Source organism: Rhopalosiphum padi, chromosome 1 (assembly GCF_020882245.1).
Source record: "Rhopalosiphum padi isolate XX-2018 chromosome 1, ASM2088224v1, whole genome shotgun sequence".
In the NCBI taxonomy this organism is placed as follows: domain Eukaryota; kingdom Metazoa; phylum Arthropoda; class Insecta; order Hemiptera; family Aphididae; genus Rhopalosiphum; species Rhopalosiphum padi.
The window spans coordinates 23619701-23637721 of NC_083597.1; the positions used below are offsets into that span (position 1 = coordinate 23619701).

Here is an 18021-nt window from a genome sequence, read left to right on the forward strand (position 1 = left end):
CTTTGTCACTATTCAGTTTAATACTCACAATACTTGCCTGAATTCTTAATAAATTTTGTTCTTATTTTTTATTCAAGTAGGTTATAGTTGTATAAAATCAGTGTAAGATATTTGTATATAAAAACAATATTTTTAAATATAGATGATCTTTTTTATGCTGGAGTAATTTAAAGTTTTTAAGTGTCGCTTCGCTTTAATCTAAAATAATATTTTATTAAAGCTCATGACCTTTTTAAGAATTTGACATGTACATTTTTTAATAAGTACCGAATACATGAAGATATTTTTATTTTATATTTTATATATTGTTTTAATAGTTTCAGAATTAATAAATTAAAAGTATCTCACTGAAATATGTATTAGAAATAAATTTTGTTAAATGTAAAATAAACCTAATGAAACGGTTAACTAAAGTTAAAATCCATTTAGAATTTGGATCGTTTGTTTAAGAAACTTTAAACTATATAACTAACGTTGCTTATAATTTTATAATTTTATTATTAAAGCAAGGTAAAGTTTCCTCAATTTTTCTGTTTTGTTGATTTTAGATTTTAAACGGAGCAATAAATGTAATGACTTTACTATGGTGTGCGTTTTTAATTAATTTTAAATTTTTTTTTGTGTATCTGTCATCATTTTTTTAAGCAGTAAAAATGTTTTGATTTTCAACTTTGGCAGTGGTTTCTGGTAGCAAATTGGATGTAGTTAGTACTTGAAGAGAGGAGGAGTTAAATTTCCAAGTACTTTCATTAATAATCAGGAAAAACAAAACAAAAAAAAAATATGAAAAACCAGAAATTTTTATACAAAATCAGTTTTTGACAAAATGTATTTTTTAATTTTGTTATTGGTACACTAAAACTAATTGGAGTAATAATAATTTTAAAAATTTTAAATTTTCATCAAGTGTTTAATTATTATTTTGATTATTTATGGTAATTTTCAAAATATTTCAAATCTTTTTGAGCTATTTATAAATAATTGAAATTATGCATTTTTTTTTAATCCAAAAATTTCTTCGACAAAGCCAAATTTATTAATTTTTTATAAACGTTTTTCAATCAATATTAAATAAAATTTTTACTAAAAAAATGTATAAGTATTTAAAATTTTACAAACAAATTTTTACAAAATTCCATATTCACTCATAAAATAACTATTTTTCTCAAACGATTTTTATTATTTTATTGAAATTTAAACATGAATAAACGTAAATACTTTGAATTATCACTAAATGTTTATATTATCATGGTATAACTTCAGTGGCGGCGTCAGGATTTTTTTCTAGGTAGGGAAAATGGGAGGCCAATAATTATAAGGCAGGGCCACAAAAAATTAAAAATGATTATATAATAATGTCTAAGGTTAGGCCAGTGGTAAGGCCACTGTTAGGGCCAGTTATTTTCAAATAAAGCCATGGCTCTACCTTGCCCGTCCCTGACGCCGCCACTGCATAACTTTATAATTTTATTTTCTTATAAATGTCAAGAAAAATTATTCGCGGGGTCAAAATTTTTGAAATGTTACACAAGGTCTCATTTCATAATATTGTTTTTATATTTGTATAAAAATATTAAAAATTTCCTATTTATATACCATAAACCTACTCACACTTTATTATTACACGGTAAAATTCTATTGATTCAAAAGTTAATAACAATAAACTAGTATAGTAAAAATACATATTATTGCAATAATTAAATATTAATATAATACATGCAATGTTTTCGTCGAAAATTAAGAACATTGATATACCATATAATGCTAATAATAAAATAAATTACTTTAATAGTAATATCAAAAAATATAGAATAAAATGTACTTAGTGATATAGGTTGACAGACTGTCTACATTTAAAATCATTTTTCGTATACAATAGTATATAGGTATGTTTGAATTTAAATTTAACACATTCATTATAGAGATCCACTCGATATTTACTTCACAGTTAAGTGGTGCCCACTTTCCTAATTTTTTTTTCTTTTATTGTTGTTTTACTTTTTTGTGATTTACCGTAAAATGTAATTTAAAGTTTTGTTAACAATCTGTAATTAATAAAAGGATTTTGTTGAGTATTTCACTTTTTTAACTAATTATCCCATTCAATTTCCCCCTCGACATCAATTATTTTCCCCATCCTGAATTTAAAATAAATCAAGTTTTCACATACTATAAACACTTTTTCTTATTTCACTATATATTTTTTTGAATTATAATTTTTTTTTTCATTTTGAGCACATTCATTTTAGAGTTGCATAAATTGGTAATTAAAGCGAAATAATATGTGTATATCAAAATGTCTATAATTTGATTAAATTATGATAATATTATCATTTTATTTGTCGAAGGGTGACAAATGATGAATAATAGTCAGGTAAATTATATATTACCTACAAATAAGTATTTGAAATCATACAAATTAAACATATATCAATGCTTTAAATTTGAATAACTATACAATTTGAAATAAATAGAAAAAAAGATCTCAATCCACATAGTAAATTTCGAGAGTGTCACATTAAATGACCGCTTTTAAAGAAATGCCCAGTATAGTAAAATAAATCGCTGATAGTTTGAATTGTAGGTATTACCTATGTAGTTTGAGTCGTATTGTATAAGAGCAAATAAACCGTAAATGTCAGTAATCTGCAATATACCTTTATAGTATTTATCCCGATTTCCTAAATTATTGAATGCGGTAATATCGATAACGTTAAGTATAAACTAATTGTGTTTTTATTTTCAGAGCTCTGACCGAAACGGATTTGGAGTTCATGGGCGTGAGGCTCATGCCTGGTTATAAAGACCCCTATTATAAACGGTAAATTAGTTTTATTATTTAGCTTTGAAGAACGTTTTATATTTAATTATGTTTTAATTGTTGTCTTTTTAGGCCAATTACTAAAGGAGAGATTGGATGCTTCATGAGCCATTACAGAATTTGGGCAAAGGTAATATTGCTCTTTTAAATATTTAGTTAAATTAAATTAAGTTATTATTGAGCGTATCCCGTTTTTGCGTATACACCTACCTACTACGATACTCATAGCAATAATATTTTTTTTTAATATTCTGTCAATGAATAAGATTATACATAAGGTGCAAATATTTAAAAAGACTTTCGTTCATTAATTGGATAATAAAATTTTAGGATATAAAATAAAAAAATGCAATAAATTATCAATATTTATTGTATAGATACGAAAAATGTGGTGTGTAAATGATTAAATAGTATAAACATTCATACAGTAAATAAGATTGGTTTTAACTTATAAGTGATCGTTGTTTCGGCAAGGTTATACCTATTGTTTCGTAAATATTTCATAATATTGATCTACCCTCACATTTCGAATTGAATTATACTATTACTATAATGGCGCTAAAAATACTTATTATTTAAGTTCCTTCTTCTATAACTGTATGCAAATTATTATTATTGTGTTTCTACGAAGTTTTGAATCAACTCGCGGTAAAATAAATATCAGTTATAGCACGCGATGTCTATCGTAAGTTAGTTGTCGATAACAATGATATTGTCGTCATGGAGACGAAACAGGGCATGGCAGTCGTAAGTTTCTTTTTGGTTATTTCAACTATCGTAAATCTGTTATTCCATTGACATTGAATCGTCGAAAATAAAACTCGACAAATGCCGGGCAGAAGATGAATAAGAAAGACGCTCTTTTGCTGATGGTTGGGTGTGCAGGTTGGAGTGTTAAGTATATAAGATAAAGAAATGTCTTAGAATAAAATCAAGAGTGTTCTATTTATATGTATATTTACGTAGTGAGTGATTCTTTTTATAGTAAAAACTCGACATTTTGAAAACAAATATCATTTTTTGAAATATTATATTTTTACCATTTTGTTTTCATTTTTATTTTTTATTTCTGAATTATGGCATAAATTTTTTATTTAAATTTTCATAGCTGATTATTTTTTTCAACATTTCTATGCATAAAAAGTAAGTAACCGCTCAGCTGTAAAGTGATTAGCTAACAAAGTTCAACTGATAAAGCAAATTTGAACGAACCCGAGAGCATCTTATAAATTGAGAATTCGTGTTGTTCATACTACAAATAAATCTCAGAGAAGTACCTACGTGATGTCAAACGGACAAGTGAGCATTCACGTGGAATAGGTTGGTTACTATAGTGTAGTAGTAGTTACTACACTGTAGTATAACAACAGCTTCACAACGGTGTTGTCCGGGCGCCTATCGATATCAACAGTAAAGCGGCGTGTCTATAGAACAGAACATGTATAGAAGGAAACTACAATAGATTTTATGTATAGGTGTGAATGTAATATAAAGACTAGGATATATTACGGCGCTTTATATATTTTTCCAATTCTCTAGATTGAAAGTCTAAAACGCATTTATCAATGAGACGTATTTTTGTAACATAATAATATAATGTAATAAATGCAGTACGACGTCCCGATATATTCATTATTAGTCCCAATCGTATATTTTCTGGTCGTTATTAGATTTACAAAATAGTTGTGATTCATTTTATTACACAACAGTAAAATAGTTTTCAACTATAGTTGTTGTTTTACGCACGCATACGTACTAATCAGTTGGAATGTAATATCATATTGTGCGTTTATATAGTAGTCATAATTTATTGGCAAACTTCTATTTATGAACTTTCACTGCAATGAGCATGTGTAATAATAAGAATATTTTGCAGTCGGTACACTTTAAACATTAAATTAACAATTCCCTAATTAACTAATTAAAAAAAAAATTATTTTAATAAACTTTTTATGTAATTTCTTTTTGTTTTTTACGTAGTTACAAGGTACATAAAATTGTCTAATTATCTCAATCGTAGATAATTATATGGTTTAAGAATACAGTAATGCATTTTCATTCTTTTTTTTTTAGTGAAAAGAAGTTTACACTAAATTTATTTTATTTATTTTTTTACTATTTATACTTTTTTGATTTTGAAAGCTGAAAATAATATACTCTGAAATGTTCTAGTTACTAGTCCAATCTGTTGGTTTTATATCTATTTTTGTTTTCAAACTCATTTACTTTAATATATTTAAATTATTTACAAAAGAGAATAAAATTAAAATGTCGTGTAATTAGTTTTACAAGTTATTTAAATGTGTTTAATAAGAATGAATTAGAAATGAAATGTAATGTATAAAATCCTGGGAAAATTGCATACATATTCCTACGTCTTGTATATACCAAAATGTAGTTAAAATAATAGGTACATAATATTAAATAACTAGAGACTAAACTATTAAATGTTTATAATTGTATTAATTGTATATCGTTTAATCGTTTTCCAAAGTTGTATTTTAACTTTTTTGTTTCATTAAATATTTCGTTCTGCAGAAAAAATAATTCAATTTTTATAGAATTATCTGCAGTTAGTTGTTTTGTTTATTGAACTTGTTCTCGTTTATAATTTATAAGTAATTGTAGATTTTATAGTTTATACCATCATGCTATATATGGTATTTACACAAATCAACTATTTATAACCAATAAACAGTCTAAAAATTATATAGATCTCATAGTGACAAAAGACTTAACCATAATACATAACTTCCCCACATTTTAATACTATTTTATACGGTTAAGCATTAACCGTAATATATAACTTAATTTTAGGCTATATAAAATAGTATAAAAATGTAGGAAATGGCTACAGTTTGTAAGATAAATCACATTTTGTTATCGATTATAATAAAATTGCGCAAATACAATCTGTTACTTTACTATAGTATTATACTATATTCTAAGACTTATATAAAATGTATATTTTCTTATTCTAAATCACTCCATGTTAAACCACAGTAGTTCACGAAACTATACGAAGGTTAAAGTTTATAGTAATTTATAAGGTTTGCATAGTGTATACTATCGTATATACAGTTCTAAAACTAACAGTAACACAATTCAAGAATTTAACAGTATAGTTATCGGAGTCCAATTCATATACAACGAGGTAAAGCGCATTCTGCAGTGTATTTTTAAGTTTTATATATATAATATTATTGTATACCTACATTTATTTTGTTTTAAAATAATATGGGTACTTCAAACAGAAATCTGCAATAGATGTTTTGTGATTTACCTGCATGTTTTTTAACCGTTTATCTTGAAGTAGGTAGTTGTGTAGATATTGTTTTAAAGTTACTCACATTTTATACTTATTTTATAATTTTTACTTATTCCGTTTAATATTTTGTTAATTTTATAAATATTTATATATTATAGAAGGATTATTATAGCCATGTAGCGTATGATAATTATTTTTAGTTAAATCACCCCACACGAGTGTGGATACTTATTATTATTACATTATTTTAACGAATAAGCGTAAGATAAACTTGGATTCAGGTTGATATGGGATCTTTTTTCTTTTTCAGTTTAATTTTATTTATATTCGTACGATACATTTCCAAATGGAACTACATTTTTAAGGACGTATTTAAACTATACCATTATGTATTCTTGAGTTTGCGAATTATTGTTTAAAAACAGTCGCAAAAACATTTAATATTAATCTATGTAATAACTTATAAAAGTATTTAACGAATAACATTACTTATTCGGTAGTGCACTCGGATTATTACTATATTTTAAAATGTTTTCCATTTTTTAACGTTTTATGTGTTTGCGTATTATGAAGAGTACGTTAATTTTAAAGAAAATCATAATAATTATAAATGTATGTAATATATTGACTATATTATTTAATATTTTTTTTATAACTAAACAAGTTATTTAACGCTGATGTCATATGACATAAACTTAAAATAAGTGTTGTTAAGTGATTACTAATATTATAAAATATGATAATGATTCAATTTTAATGACAAAAATGTATAATAGCCCAATAATATTTTAGTAGAACAAGAAATAAGATAAGGCCTCGCAAGCGATATTTAATCTAATCTCTATTCAAATGAATTAAATTACCTATATTTACTTGAATGTATATATATATATTTATAGACAATAGTACACGTATGATTTTTACTCCGACATAGCGAGATGATTAACAATGATTTAGTTGTTGTATCCTGTTTATAATTTTAGTTACAATGTTTTTACTATTTAAAAACCTAGTGCTACCTTTAAATTATTCGTGATGTGTTGGTATTCCTTAAATTATTGGCGTTCATTTTTTAAGTCCATATAATTTCAATATTGCCTACAATAAATTATAAACGATTTTTCCAACAATGATTTCGATCAATTTATTAGGTTGACAAAAGACTAAGATTAAATGGAATAAGTAATTTATTCATGCCTTATGATGAGTTATTATATTAACGAGACTAATGGAATCGGGATGCTGTGTTATAATTAGTTAAATTATACATAATACTAATAAGAAAGATTTAGGATTTCAAACAACGAACCATGTAGTACGAACTATAAATGTTGTTACTAATACAAATTCGCGCGAATCATTGATAGGTGAAACCGATTGTTAACATGAAAAGCGCCCGAGCGAACAAAATGTATAATTTCAATGGACCGAAATCGTGTGGAAATAATCGACGACAAACGATTGTTTTCAAAGAACTCCTAAACTCCGTAGCATAATGGGTATATGTGAATAAATATCCTCTATAATCAATATTTATATATATTGTATCATATTAGTAATTCAGGTTAATTATTAATATTACTAAAATAAAAATAAAAAAACTAACAGCTTGAAAAATATTAAAAGATGACTAATATAATCTCGTATCCGTGACAATTACAGACTGATATCAGATAATAGATGCTGGTGAGTGACAGACGAGTAGACCACCAATTATCTTTTCTTCACATATTTTTTTATATTAATTACATTATATTATAATATAATATAAATCTTAATATATACTTATTAATTATAATAATATACAAAGGATGAATCATCAAGCTGTCACCATTATTTTTACCTTTTTGATGTATTAATTCAAAATTTAAACGATTAGTTTTTTAGTTGTTAAAATGTTTATATTAAAAATAATAGAATTTAAAATTAGGTAGATTACGCTGAAATTCACAGTTAGGAAAATATACTTAAAATTTGTTAGGTATATAATTATTACAAATTTTTAATCATCACATTTTAAAAATATGTACCCTCCTCCCATTTTTTAAAATGTATTATAAAATATATATATTCTTTTTTTAACGTAGATAGTATAATTTTACTATGGATAAACATTTTAAAAAACGCAAACGTAGAAACGTGAACGATTTTGTCTGTTTAGGCAACCAAAAAACACAACAAATATGGTAATTTAGATATTATAGCAGTATCATAATCTTACCTTTGCCTAGTATCCAAAAAAACATAGCAATATACAGATAACATTTGATTCAGAAAATTTAAAAACCTTCAAAAAAATATCGATGATTCAATGTTTTTTTTCTCCTAGTGAAAAAAATATTCAGTAGCATGTCCCGTTTGTAAAAGTTCATTTTATTTAAAGTATGGCGGAAGCCAGCGTAATTCACCTCTTACAAATGGTTTTACAAAACTATAAAATAGATGTAATATTGGATCAATATTGGAAATAGATTTAATGCTTTAAATATCGTTATAATTACTTCAGCAATGTTATATTTAATGCAATAATTATACATTTTATTTGTATTCTTCACTAGTGTATGTGATAATTCTGTATTAATCTTTACACGAATTAAATTGTTTTTCTTCTCCATAATTTGTATTTCATGTTCTTACATCTTTCATAAAGATAACCCAGTCTAAATGTGTATATTTTAACATATATTTTCTGAATTACGTGCTGTTCGACAAGGATAAAAATGTAGAGAACTGTTATAACACAGTATTCATAAAAAAAGGCTTCGGATATAAAGCTTATTTTAGTATATTATATGTACCAGTATAGTATGCAGTCTACATATTTTGTAAAAATATGTTTAGAAAAATCTTATTTTATAAAAAGAAAGAAATAACATTGAATAAGTATTAAAAATATGATAGTAACTTTTCGCTAATATATTTTCTATAATTATCTATAAAATGTGTATGATATTTTTAATTTTTAGCGTTTGTCTTGAAATAATTAAATAAGTAGTATTAATCTACCAATAATTTGCACTTTGTCTTTGTAATAATAATAGTTTTTAATTGATTAAAAAATATATTGTTTAGTATCTTATACTTGGTTACCGGTGTACTAAGTTTTATTTATCAATCGTCATATCCATAATAATTAAGTGGAAAACAATTTTACATACTTTAAATTAATGGCCATTATTACTAGGTACATATGTTTGTTCATATATGTAATGTATATAAAAACTTAAAAAAACTTTTTACTTTAAGCTTTTTTTGAGCATTCTTAATCAAATAATTGTAAGTATTTTAATTTTAGTGCGGATTATTTAAAATTTAAATAATTAAATATCGGTTTAAATCAGATATTATGCTTTGTTCCGGTAGCATTATACTTGCATAAAAATATTTACGTACGACGAAAAGGAAACCTATAAATAGTGACATTCTAAATTGTGATAAAAACTAATTTCTTTTTATCTCTAAATGTTTCAAACACATACATTCATACCCACTTAACGTCTTAACCCAATATTGATAAATGATAATATTGAATTTGTGGAATTTTAAATTTGCTAGATTTTTTGCTCTATCGATTATTACAAATTACGACTCGTTGGTCTTTGGAAACATTCCTGTCACAATTTTATTTATCTATCTATCTATATAATATATGCCTATTATGACAAAATAGCTACTTTTTATAAATATGAATAACAAATAGTGTATTTTTAAGATTTATTAAAAAATATTTTTGGTAAAATTTAATGTCTATGGAAGGATATGGCATTCTGGCCTCCATTTCTATAATTACAGTGAATTCCATATCATAGTTGTAAAAAAAAAAGATAGACACGGACACTATTACTAATATTTTACCCCGGTGATTTCATAACGGACAAAAATCCTAGTTCAAATCTAAATTTAATTTCATATTATATAAATACAAACTATGAAACAGCTTCAATACAGAGTGCAATTAAGTTACTACACGTGAAAACACAGATAACAACCGATTGTATTATCGCCGATTTCGATAACGTTAATTTCGAGTACCTATTGAATTTATGAAGTTGAGATGCAATTAAATAGAAATAAATCCAGAAATAAATAATTGTAATAATACGTATAAAAGAAAACCATAAATAATTCAAATGTTTTTATTCAGTTTCTATCGGTTTGCAGTCAGAGTTTACATATTTTTCTTATTACAATGGCACTTACTGTACCATTACACGGTTATCTTTCAAGTTAAAACAAAAGGTGAACATTATTCGTTGTAAGAGTCTAGCGGTTTGTCTATTCGTAAACATGCTGATAAATATTAAAATTAAATTTATAACGTATATGTAAAATGTAATAATATAATATTAAATAATAATGATGAAGATTATAATAATATTTACAATATTAATATAAATACGTACAAAATTTTTATTTTCCCTTAAACAGATATGTCTCTAATTCTAGTTATAAAACACTGAAACCTGTCTGTAACGGACAATTATTTTGGTTCCGTGGCTGTCCGTTATAAATAGGTTTCACTGTATAAATTATAATACATTCTAATATTTAATCATACCATGGTAGTATTTAATATTTAATTAGTGTTAAATTTATTTTTTAAGTTTTTACTTTATTACATGTATAACAAGCTTTTGATACACAGTATTTATTTGTCGATAAAGTGGCGTGGTAGAATTTAAAGAGTAAGCGTAATGTACTACATCTATTATAGTGGTCGCCCGTCATGAGACAAACATTCTACGGGTAAATAGGTGGTAAGAGTATAACCGTAATCATAATATAATCGTGTCGTGGTTAGGGTGCCAATTCAATCGCATGCAATAAAAGGTGGTTTGAAGTTAGTTGTAACTATTACTATTGAATAATGTTTTATTTTTAAATTGAATTAGTATCATAATTTGAATTGTAATGAAATATTGATGAAAATGAACCACGGCAATGGTGTATATCTAATTTTCCTATTGTTATTGCCATGTGTAATCAAAGTATTGCAAAGTTAAGGTTAAATATCTATTGTTTTTATCTTTATTTCGTTTTTTATCCAACTGCTAGAAATATAGTATTTTATAACCGGAAACGGGGTTTCGGGGCTCCCGCATTTATTTCTATAACCTATAATTTTCGAAAACTATGCCATAAAATACACGATACTACTGTATCGTCTACCACGATCACTGTATAGTTAAAGCTACGTAAGACCGCTCGAGAGTAAAACGTTTGACACGCATACACATTTTTGCAACACCACTAAAACTGAATTCTAATTTAACTTACTGCGTTTATGCCAAGAAGTATGTTTTGGATATTGTGTATAGTTATAATTGCAAGAGAGTAAAACGTTTGAAGCGCGAAGAACGAATTTTTGTAATACCACTAAAACTTAATCCTATACACCTGTATAGTGCAGCTGTGTATCCAGAATTTTAATCCTGGGGGTTAAGGACGAGAGGGTGCGATAAAAATAATGAATATATTATGAGAAAACCACAAGGCACAAACTCATCCGGCCAGACCTTATTTTAAAGCACAGTCGGAAAAATTATACGCGTACTTGAAAATAAATTTAACATTTCGTTATTACGAAAAGATATACAATTTTTTTCTATACTTTCTGAAAATACAGATATTATTTACTGAAATTATACACTCACAACTGTGAGCATAAATAAATAATAGACAGAATAGATACTTAATATTTTATAAATGTCGTGGTATCCAATGTTTGGGTCGGCAGTGTTGTGGCCTCCGCTACTATATTTTATATTTAATATAAAAAGTTCATAATATCTAATATATATTATGGTGGCAGCGCAGAATAATGAACGTTAAATTTTATATTTCCACCGAAATATTGTATGTGCCAGAGAAGTGCTGTGCACAATGCGTTATTTTAAAATAACGCATTGTCAGCTAAGCTATTGACGGAGACTCATTTTCAAAAAATGTTTACAGTTGACAAACAAAAATACGATTTACGATTATTTGATAATAATTTCTATACCCAAGACCCGGCCATTTATGTGTATTAGAATTTATTACATATTATGTATAATGTTAATCATTTCATACCTTTTGAAAGGACGACATTTTACTTTGTAATACGAAAGCGTGTTTAGTGGCGTTGATGATTTTTATCCGCGTAATACGTGTACGTAAATATACTTATAGGTACGTAAGTATGTATAATATGCAAGTTAGTAATGAAAAGTTTTAATCAAAAAAATTGAATTGAAAATTAACCGGCTAAAAAAAGAACCAATGTACCTATATCCAACATATGTTTATGTTATGATTATTGACGTTAAGTTGCTGTCGTATACAATAACCGAAATGGTTTCAAAACGTGAACTAACATATTTAATGTAATTTGTTACTAACAAAACAACTGTAATGTCGCAAGTGTCCCGTCTACGGTTTCGTCGTTTCAAATTGTATTATTTTCCAAGTTTTAGAACCATTTTTTTTTTTTTTGTTAAATACCTGGAAAATAGTGTAGTTATTTTGTTTTATGTTTTACTCTTTTTCACTACGTTTCCGAACTTGTAGATTTATTGTTTTATTTGTTCTCCCACCCGTATCACGATCTATCATGACGGAGTACAATTGTAAATGTTACTGTATACTACTATATACAGTTTATTGATTCGTTCGTATTTGACACTTTGACTAATATCGAATTAGCAACTGTCGAAAATTAATTAATATAATATTATAGGTGTACATATCGATGTAGTTATATTAATGCAAAAACATATAAGTTACATGTCTAGAATTGATTAACAACATATGGTTTTCAATTTGAGTACTTGAAATAAAAGGTGAAATTATGGTTATTTTCACTACTAAATACATATTAAGTATATATATTTCAGAATACTTGCTCATATAACATAATATTATATATATTTACTATATAATGTGTCAATTAAATACAATTAAAAAAAAATGCATTAGTGCTAATTAATACTATTAATACATATCCAAGTGTATTATTTTTAAATATGTGTCTTTATTTGGCACTTTTGTTCATCGTTAAAATTATGAAAGTTTTAAAACGTTTTTATATAATGCATAAAATTTGCATAGTTATAAGAATATAATATTTTAAAAGTGATATTCTTAAAAAAATGTTATATCATACAATTATATTTTAAAATAAAAATATTTAAATTCCATTTATAAAGCTAAAAAACTTTGACATTGATGTTTTTACGTTGTCGTTTTGTTTTTTCAGACAACTTCTGAAGGTTTAGATGAAGTATTGGTTCTAGAAGACGACGCGAGATTTGAACCGTATTTTCGTTTCAAATTACAAATGGTATTGAACGAATTGAGACGTCTAAAAGTTTCTTGGGATTTAGTGTACGTATAGTATAATATGTTACTAACATACAAAGTACATATTATAATTATTATGATCGTTTTTCCAATATTATGTAAGATATTATTATAACGTTATATTATTGCATGTCGAAATATAGTTACATTGGTCGAAAGTCATTAAACGACAACAACGAAAGCCGGTTAGAAAACTCGAAACTCCTTGTGCGGCCGAGTTATTCATATTGGACACTCGGATATTTGTTGAGCGGACGCGGTGCAAAGAAACTGTTAAACGCTAACCCGTTAAAAAAATTGCTGCCGGTGGACGAATTCCTCCCAATTATGTTTAACCAACATCCTCAGTAAGTTTTTAGAAATGATTTTTCTATTGGTACTAACTACTAAGTCAGCACGCCTATTGTGACGTTTTTATCAAAGGTATAATAACTCATAATATTAATAATTTATTTATTTATTCAAATATACGGACCTAAGTCTTATTGCAATTTCGAATATGTGTACATAAGATATTAACAAATTAGTAAACAAGAAAAAAACATTATAACAAAAATTATACATAAAACTAATAGTATTTAAATGAATATAATAAGAAAACTATAAAGTGCTTTAAGGTATATAATAAAGATAATAGACAATAAGTTATATAAAATCAAAGGGGTAAGTGTTACCAGCTATACCATGAGGAGATTAGCAGGTGGATTTAAAATATAATTTTTATTTGAAAGTTGAGGGTAAAATGGTACGTTACGGTATCCTGCCTATATACTAGAGTACTAGACAGTGAGTAATAACATCACCCCCCCCCCCTCAGCAATGGTATACTCATAGATTTACATTTTTTTTATTAATAATAATAATATTTAAATTTTTTCTCATAAATCATTATCTATTTATTTGTAATACGCTTGTACAATAAAGTATACGTAAAGTTATTAATATTGTATGTATATAATTTTATGTAAAATAAAAATTGGGTTATGTTTATCGCGATATCGCCAATATATATCGCAATGTTTTACAGTCTCATAAAGTCATAATTAATATTTAATTTCAATTTATTTTACTTCTACATAAAAATGAAGTATAAAGTATACTTTTTTTGTAACAGTTTATAAAAGCGCACAATATTAAGAATTGTCATTTAAATATAATTAATTCACTCTATCTACCTAGTTATGGAAATAATTTAATTATAAAACTATTATCAAGCAAAAAAAATAATAAACTGGACAATCATAAATGTTGGATATTTTAATTATAAATTTTATATGTTGTTGACTTTCAGGATTAAAAACGTAAAATAGACTTGATAATATTTTAATTTGTTCTGGAAATGCTCTTGAACTAATATTTAACACACTACAACTGAAGACAACTATTAACAAGTCAAACAAATGTCCGTATTATAAAATAATTATAATAATATATACAATATACAATATACATACATTAAACTGTTATAGTTGACAAACAAAAATATAGTAAATATTTATATCGAACATTTTATGCGTTATTATATGGTACGGATATTTGACAATCATTAAAATTTCATTTACGACGTTATATTTCTATAGCGAATGCTCTAAATAAACAAAATTAAATTAAAAATTATTAAAGTTTTCAAAAAAGATATCGATTTTCATAATATTAGATATTAGTAAAACGAGTTTATATAGCTGTGATTGAATTATTTATCGATTTCCTATTTATCAAGAACTCAAAATCACATTTATATAATAATTAGTCATGTATAGTTTTGGTTCGATACTATATAAAAAAAAAAATACAATATTATTTAAGCGTGTGTTAAATAATGTGATTTTTTTCGACAGCGATATAACCCCCACATTGTATATTATATTACATGATTATAGTGTCAAAAGTTAAAAAAAATGATGGATTCGATTACGATGATATCATGCTATATAACGAATTTTATACGAACATGACTAATGTGTTTAACCGTCAAAGATAAATAAAACAACATAGTTTAAAATTATTTTCGAAGAACTTTTTTCCCTCCTTATGAATACTATGAAAAATCAGATTTTTTCAATATATATATCAACATTAATACGTTTTTGGCGAGTAGTATTATAGTGATTACCTTGTTTAGTACGATATCGTATAACAGATGTATATATTATGAATTGCAATGTATACATAACTCAATATAAGTGTTGATATTTTACTTAGTACCTACTACTATAATATGTTTTAAGTATTTATTAGTACTTATTTATTTTTTGGGGGATCGAAATGTATAAAATGCATATGTAAAGCAAGTAAATACCATTCAGACCGATATTTAATATTTTATACTACGTATTATATAGTATATACAGAGTGGCCCTCTGCGTTCTCGCTTATTCTCAATCGAACTATCCAACACACGAAACGAAAAATCACGGTTGGCCTACACTGTAGATTCGAAGTCTTATGTATTATGTACATATTATTATAATTCAAATACCATAAAACCTTTTATGTCTACTGCAATTTTTACGCTATTGCATATATAATATATAAATTGATAATCCCATCAGAGTGGTGTGCAAAGTGTGAACGCGATTTATTCACCTGCACGTCTGAATTTCGTTGTTTGGTCTCGTTTGATGAAAAACAATATTCGACGCAAACGAATAAAATAATAATCTATCTATTTCGTTACAGGACCGAATGGTTGGAGCAATTTGAAGAACGCAACTTAATCGCATTGTCTGCGTCTCCTCTGCTCATCTATCCCATCCGATACACATCAGACGATGGTTACGTTAGTGACACCGAAGACTCTGTGATCGTGCAGGTGACGAATGACAAGCTCGCGACCGAACATAATGAAATCAAAGAAGATTTGTGATTCGTGTGCCATTATTATTACTTGTTATTATTATTATTATTATAACCTAATATTGAATAGCCTGTTATCGAAATTTGTTACGTGTCATATCATATTTTTATATTCGTTATGATTTTTTTATACATTTAGTTATATTATTATTATATATTACACATTAGTTATCTGGAAACGAATTCGGAAAAGATATTGTGTAGGAAAAAAACAGCAGTAAATTCGTACAGTTCATTGGTAATTTCATACTGACGCGTTCGTGTAGAAAATTTACTTTTATTGAAATCATGACACCAGCATAGTTTTTAAGTATAGTGGGAAAGGGATTTATGCCGTGATGTTATAAGATCAGAAAATAAATTTAAAGGTACCTTACCTTGGACCTTTCGAACCGAACTCTTGAATACGATCACAGTAGACTGGAGATGATATAAAGTTTTTTTTTTGAATTATTAACAATGTCGATTTTATCATTAACGCTAAAATACATTTTACACGTTTTATTTTTACATAGACTCGATATATGATTGATACCAATTTATTTTTTTATATGTTACTTTTATAGAGCAAAAAACATGTAGTATACCATAGGGATATTTTTATTTTGCAACATAGTGATATTTATACTAGTACAATAAAATAGAAATAAAAGTTTTTCTTGTACTTCAATAGACTGATCGATTCGTTCTTATAAGACTTATATAATGATGATAACTTTGTGTTCATGTCTTTTGACCTACAAGTGAAGCGTAAATTATGTAATTATTTCCAAATAATTGGTTTTTGTTACCAGAAACAAAACTATTTATGTAATGAATATTTAGTAGGTATTTTATTTCTATGAATTAGATATTATTATAAATGCGCATAATTTATTATTTTAAATATTATATGCCATATTTATTAAAAATAAATGTATTTTACTTTTATATATTAATAATATTATTTTAAATTTATATTTAACGCTTGGTTTTATTTTTCACCATTGCATGTAATAAAGCAAATGTATGTCTTCAGAAACGATGACCTACTTAGTGTTACGCTGTGTACAAAGCTTACACGTTAATTATGTTTGTCAACGTTATATTGTCTGTTTCAAAACGTTCGTAGATTTAGTTCTCAACCAGTAACTAGTAACATAAAGATTTTATCGACGAAATGATGTGATTAAGATTTAAGATGACTGTCAATTTTAAAGCCACCGCAATGTCAAACTTATTTTTGTTTTGATCGTCAATGACAATATTAAAATGCTTGAAATAAAAATTAAATATTTTTCTACGCCAATGGTCATGTCAGGACAGTATGACACGTCGATCGTGTTTGAGTGTGTACAAACGACGTCGTATCCAAAACGTTGTATTACTGTCGTATAACAGCCACCCCCAAAGTCTTTAAAATATCTTTAAAATAAACGTCAAGAAAATTTTTAATTTACAATAATCTACATGAAAACATTTAACTCGGTAAAGTCAATATTTTCCGTACAACTAGGATAGGTTTTATATTGTGTATCAACATAAGATTAATAATACTAGTTTATGTTTATACTCTGACTTATCAGGTACATATTTTAACTGATTACTATATTATAATTTGTGTGATTTATTAAATGATTATTTATATAAAAAATATACATTCACTGCAATATATTATCATTTCTTAGTTCCACATCGTATTGTAGTCTGACCTAAAACTTGAAATAACGAAAATTAATGGTTATCTGATTTTTAT

General features: G+C 26.0%; 1 protein-coding gene across 1 annotated transcript in view; it reads left to right on the plus strand.

The window, feature by feature from the left end:
* LOC132932229 (glycosyltransferase 25 family member) overlaps positions 1 to 17245 on the plus strand; it is a 65669-nt gene extending 48424 nt beyond the window's left edge. The window contains exons 6-10 of the mRNA XM_060998502.1: positions 2747 to 2821; positions 2894 to 2951; positions 13327 to 13454; positions 13574 to 13777; positions 16110 to 17245. Coding sequence (XP_060854485.1) covers positions 2747 to 2821; positions 2894 to 2951; positions 13327 to 13454; positions 13574 to 13777; positions 16110 to 16296 — 652 coding nt within the window. The 3' untranslated portion in view covers positions 16297 to 17245. The remainder of the gene's footprint in view (positions 1 to 2746; positions 2822 to 2893; positions 2952 to 13326; positions 13455 to 13573; positions 13778 to 16109) is intronic.
* Positions 17246 to 18021: the final 776 nt, after the last annotated feature.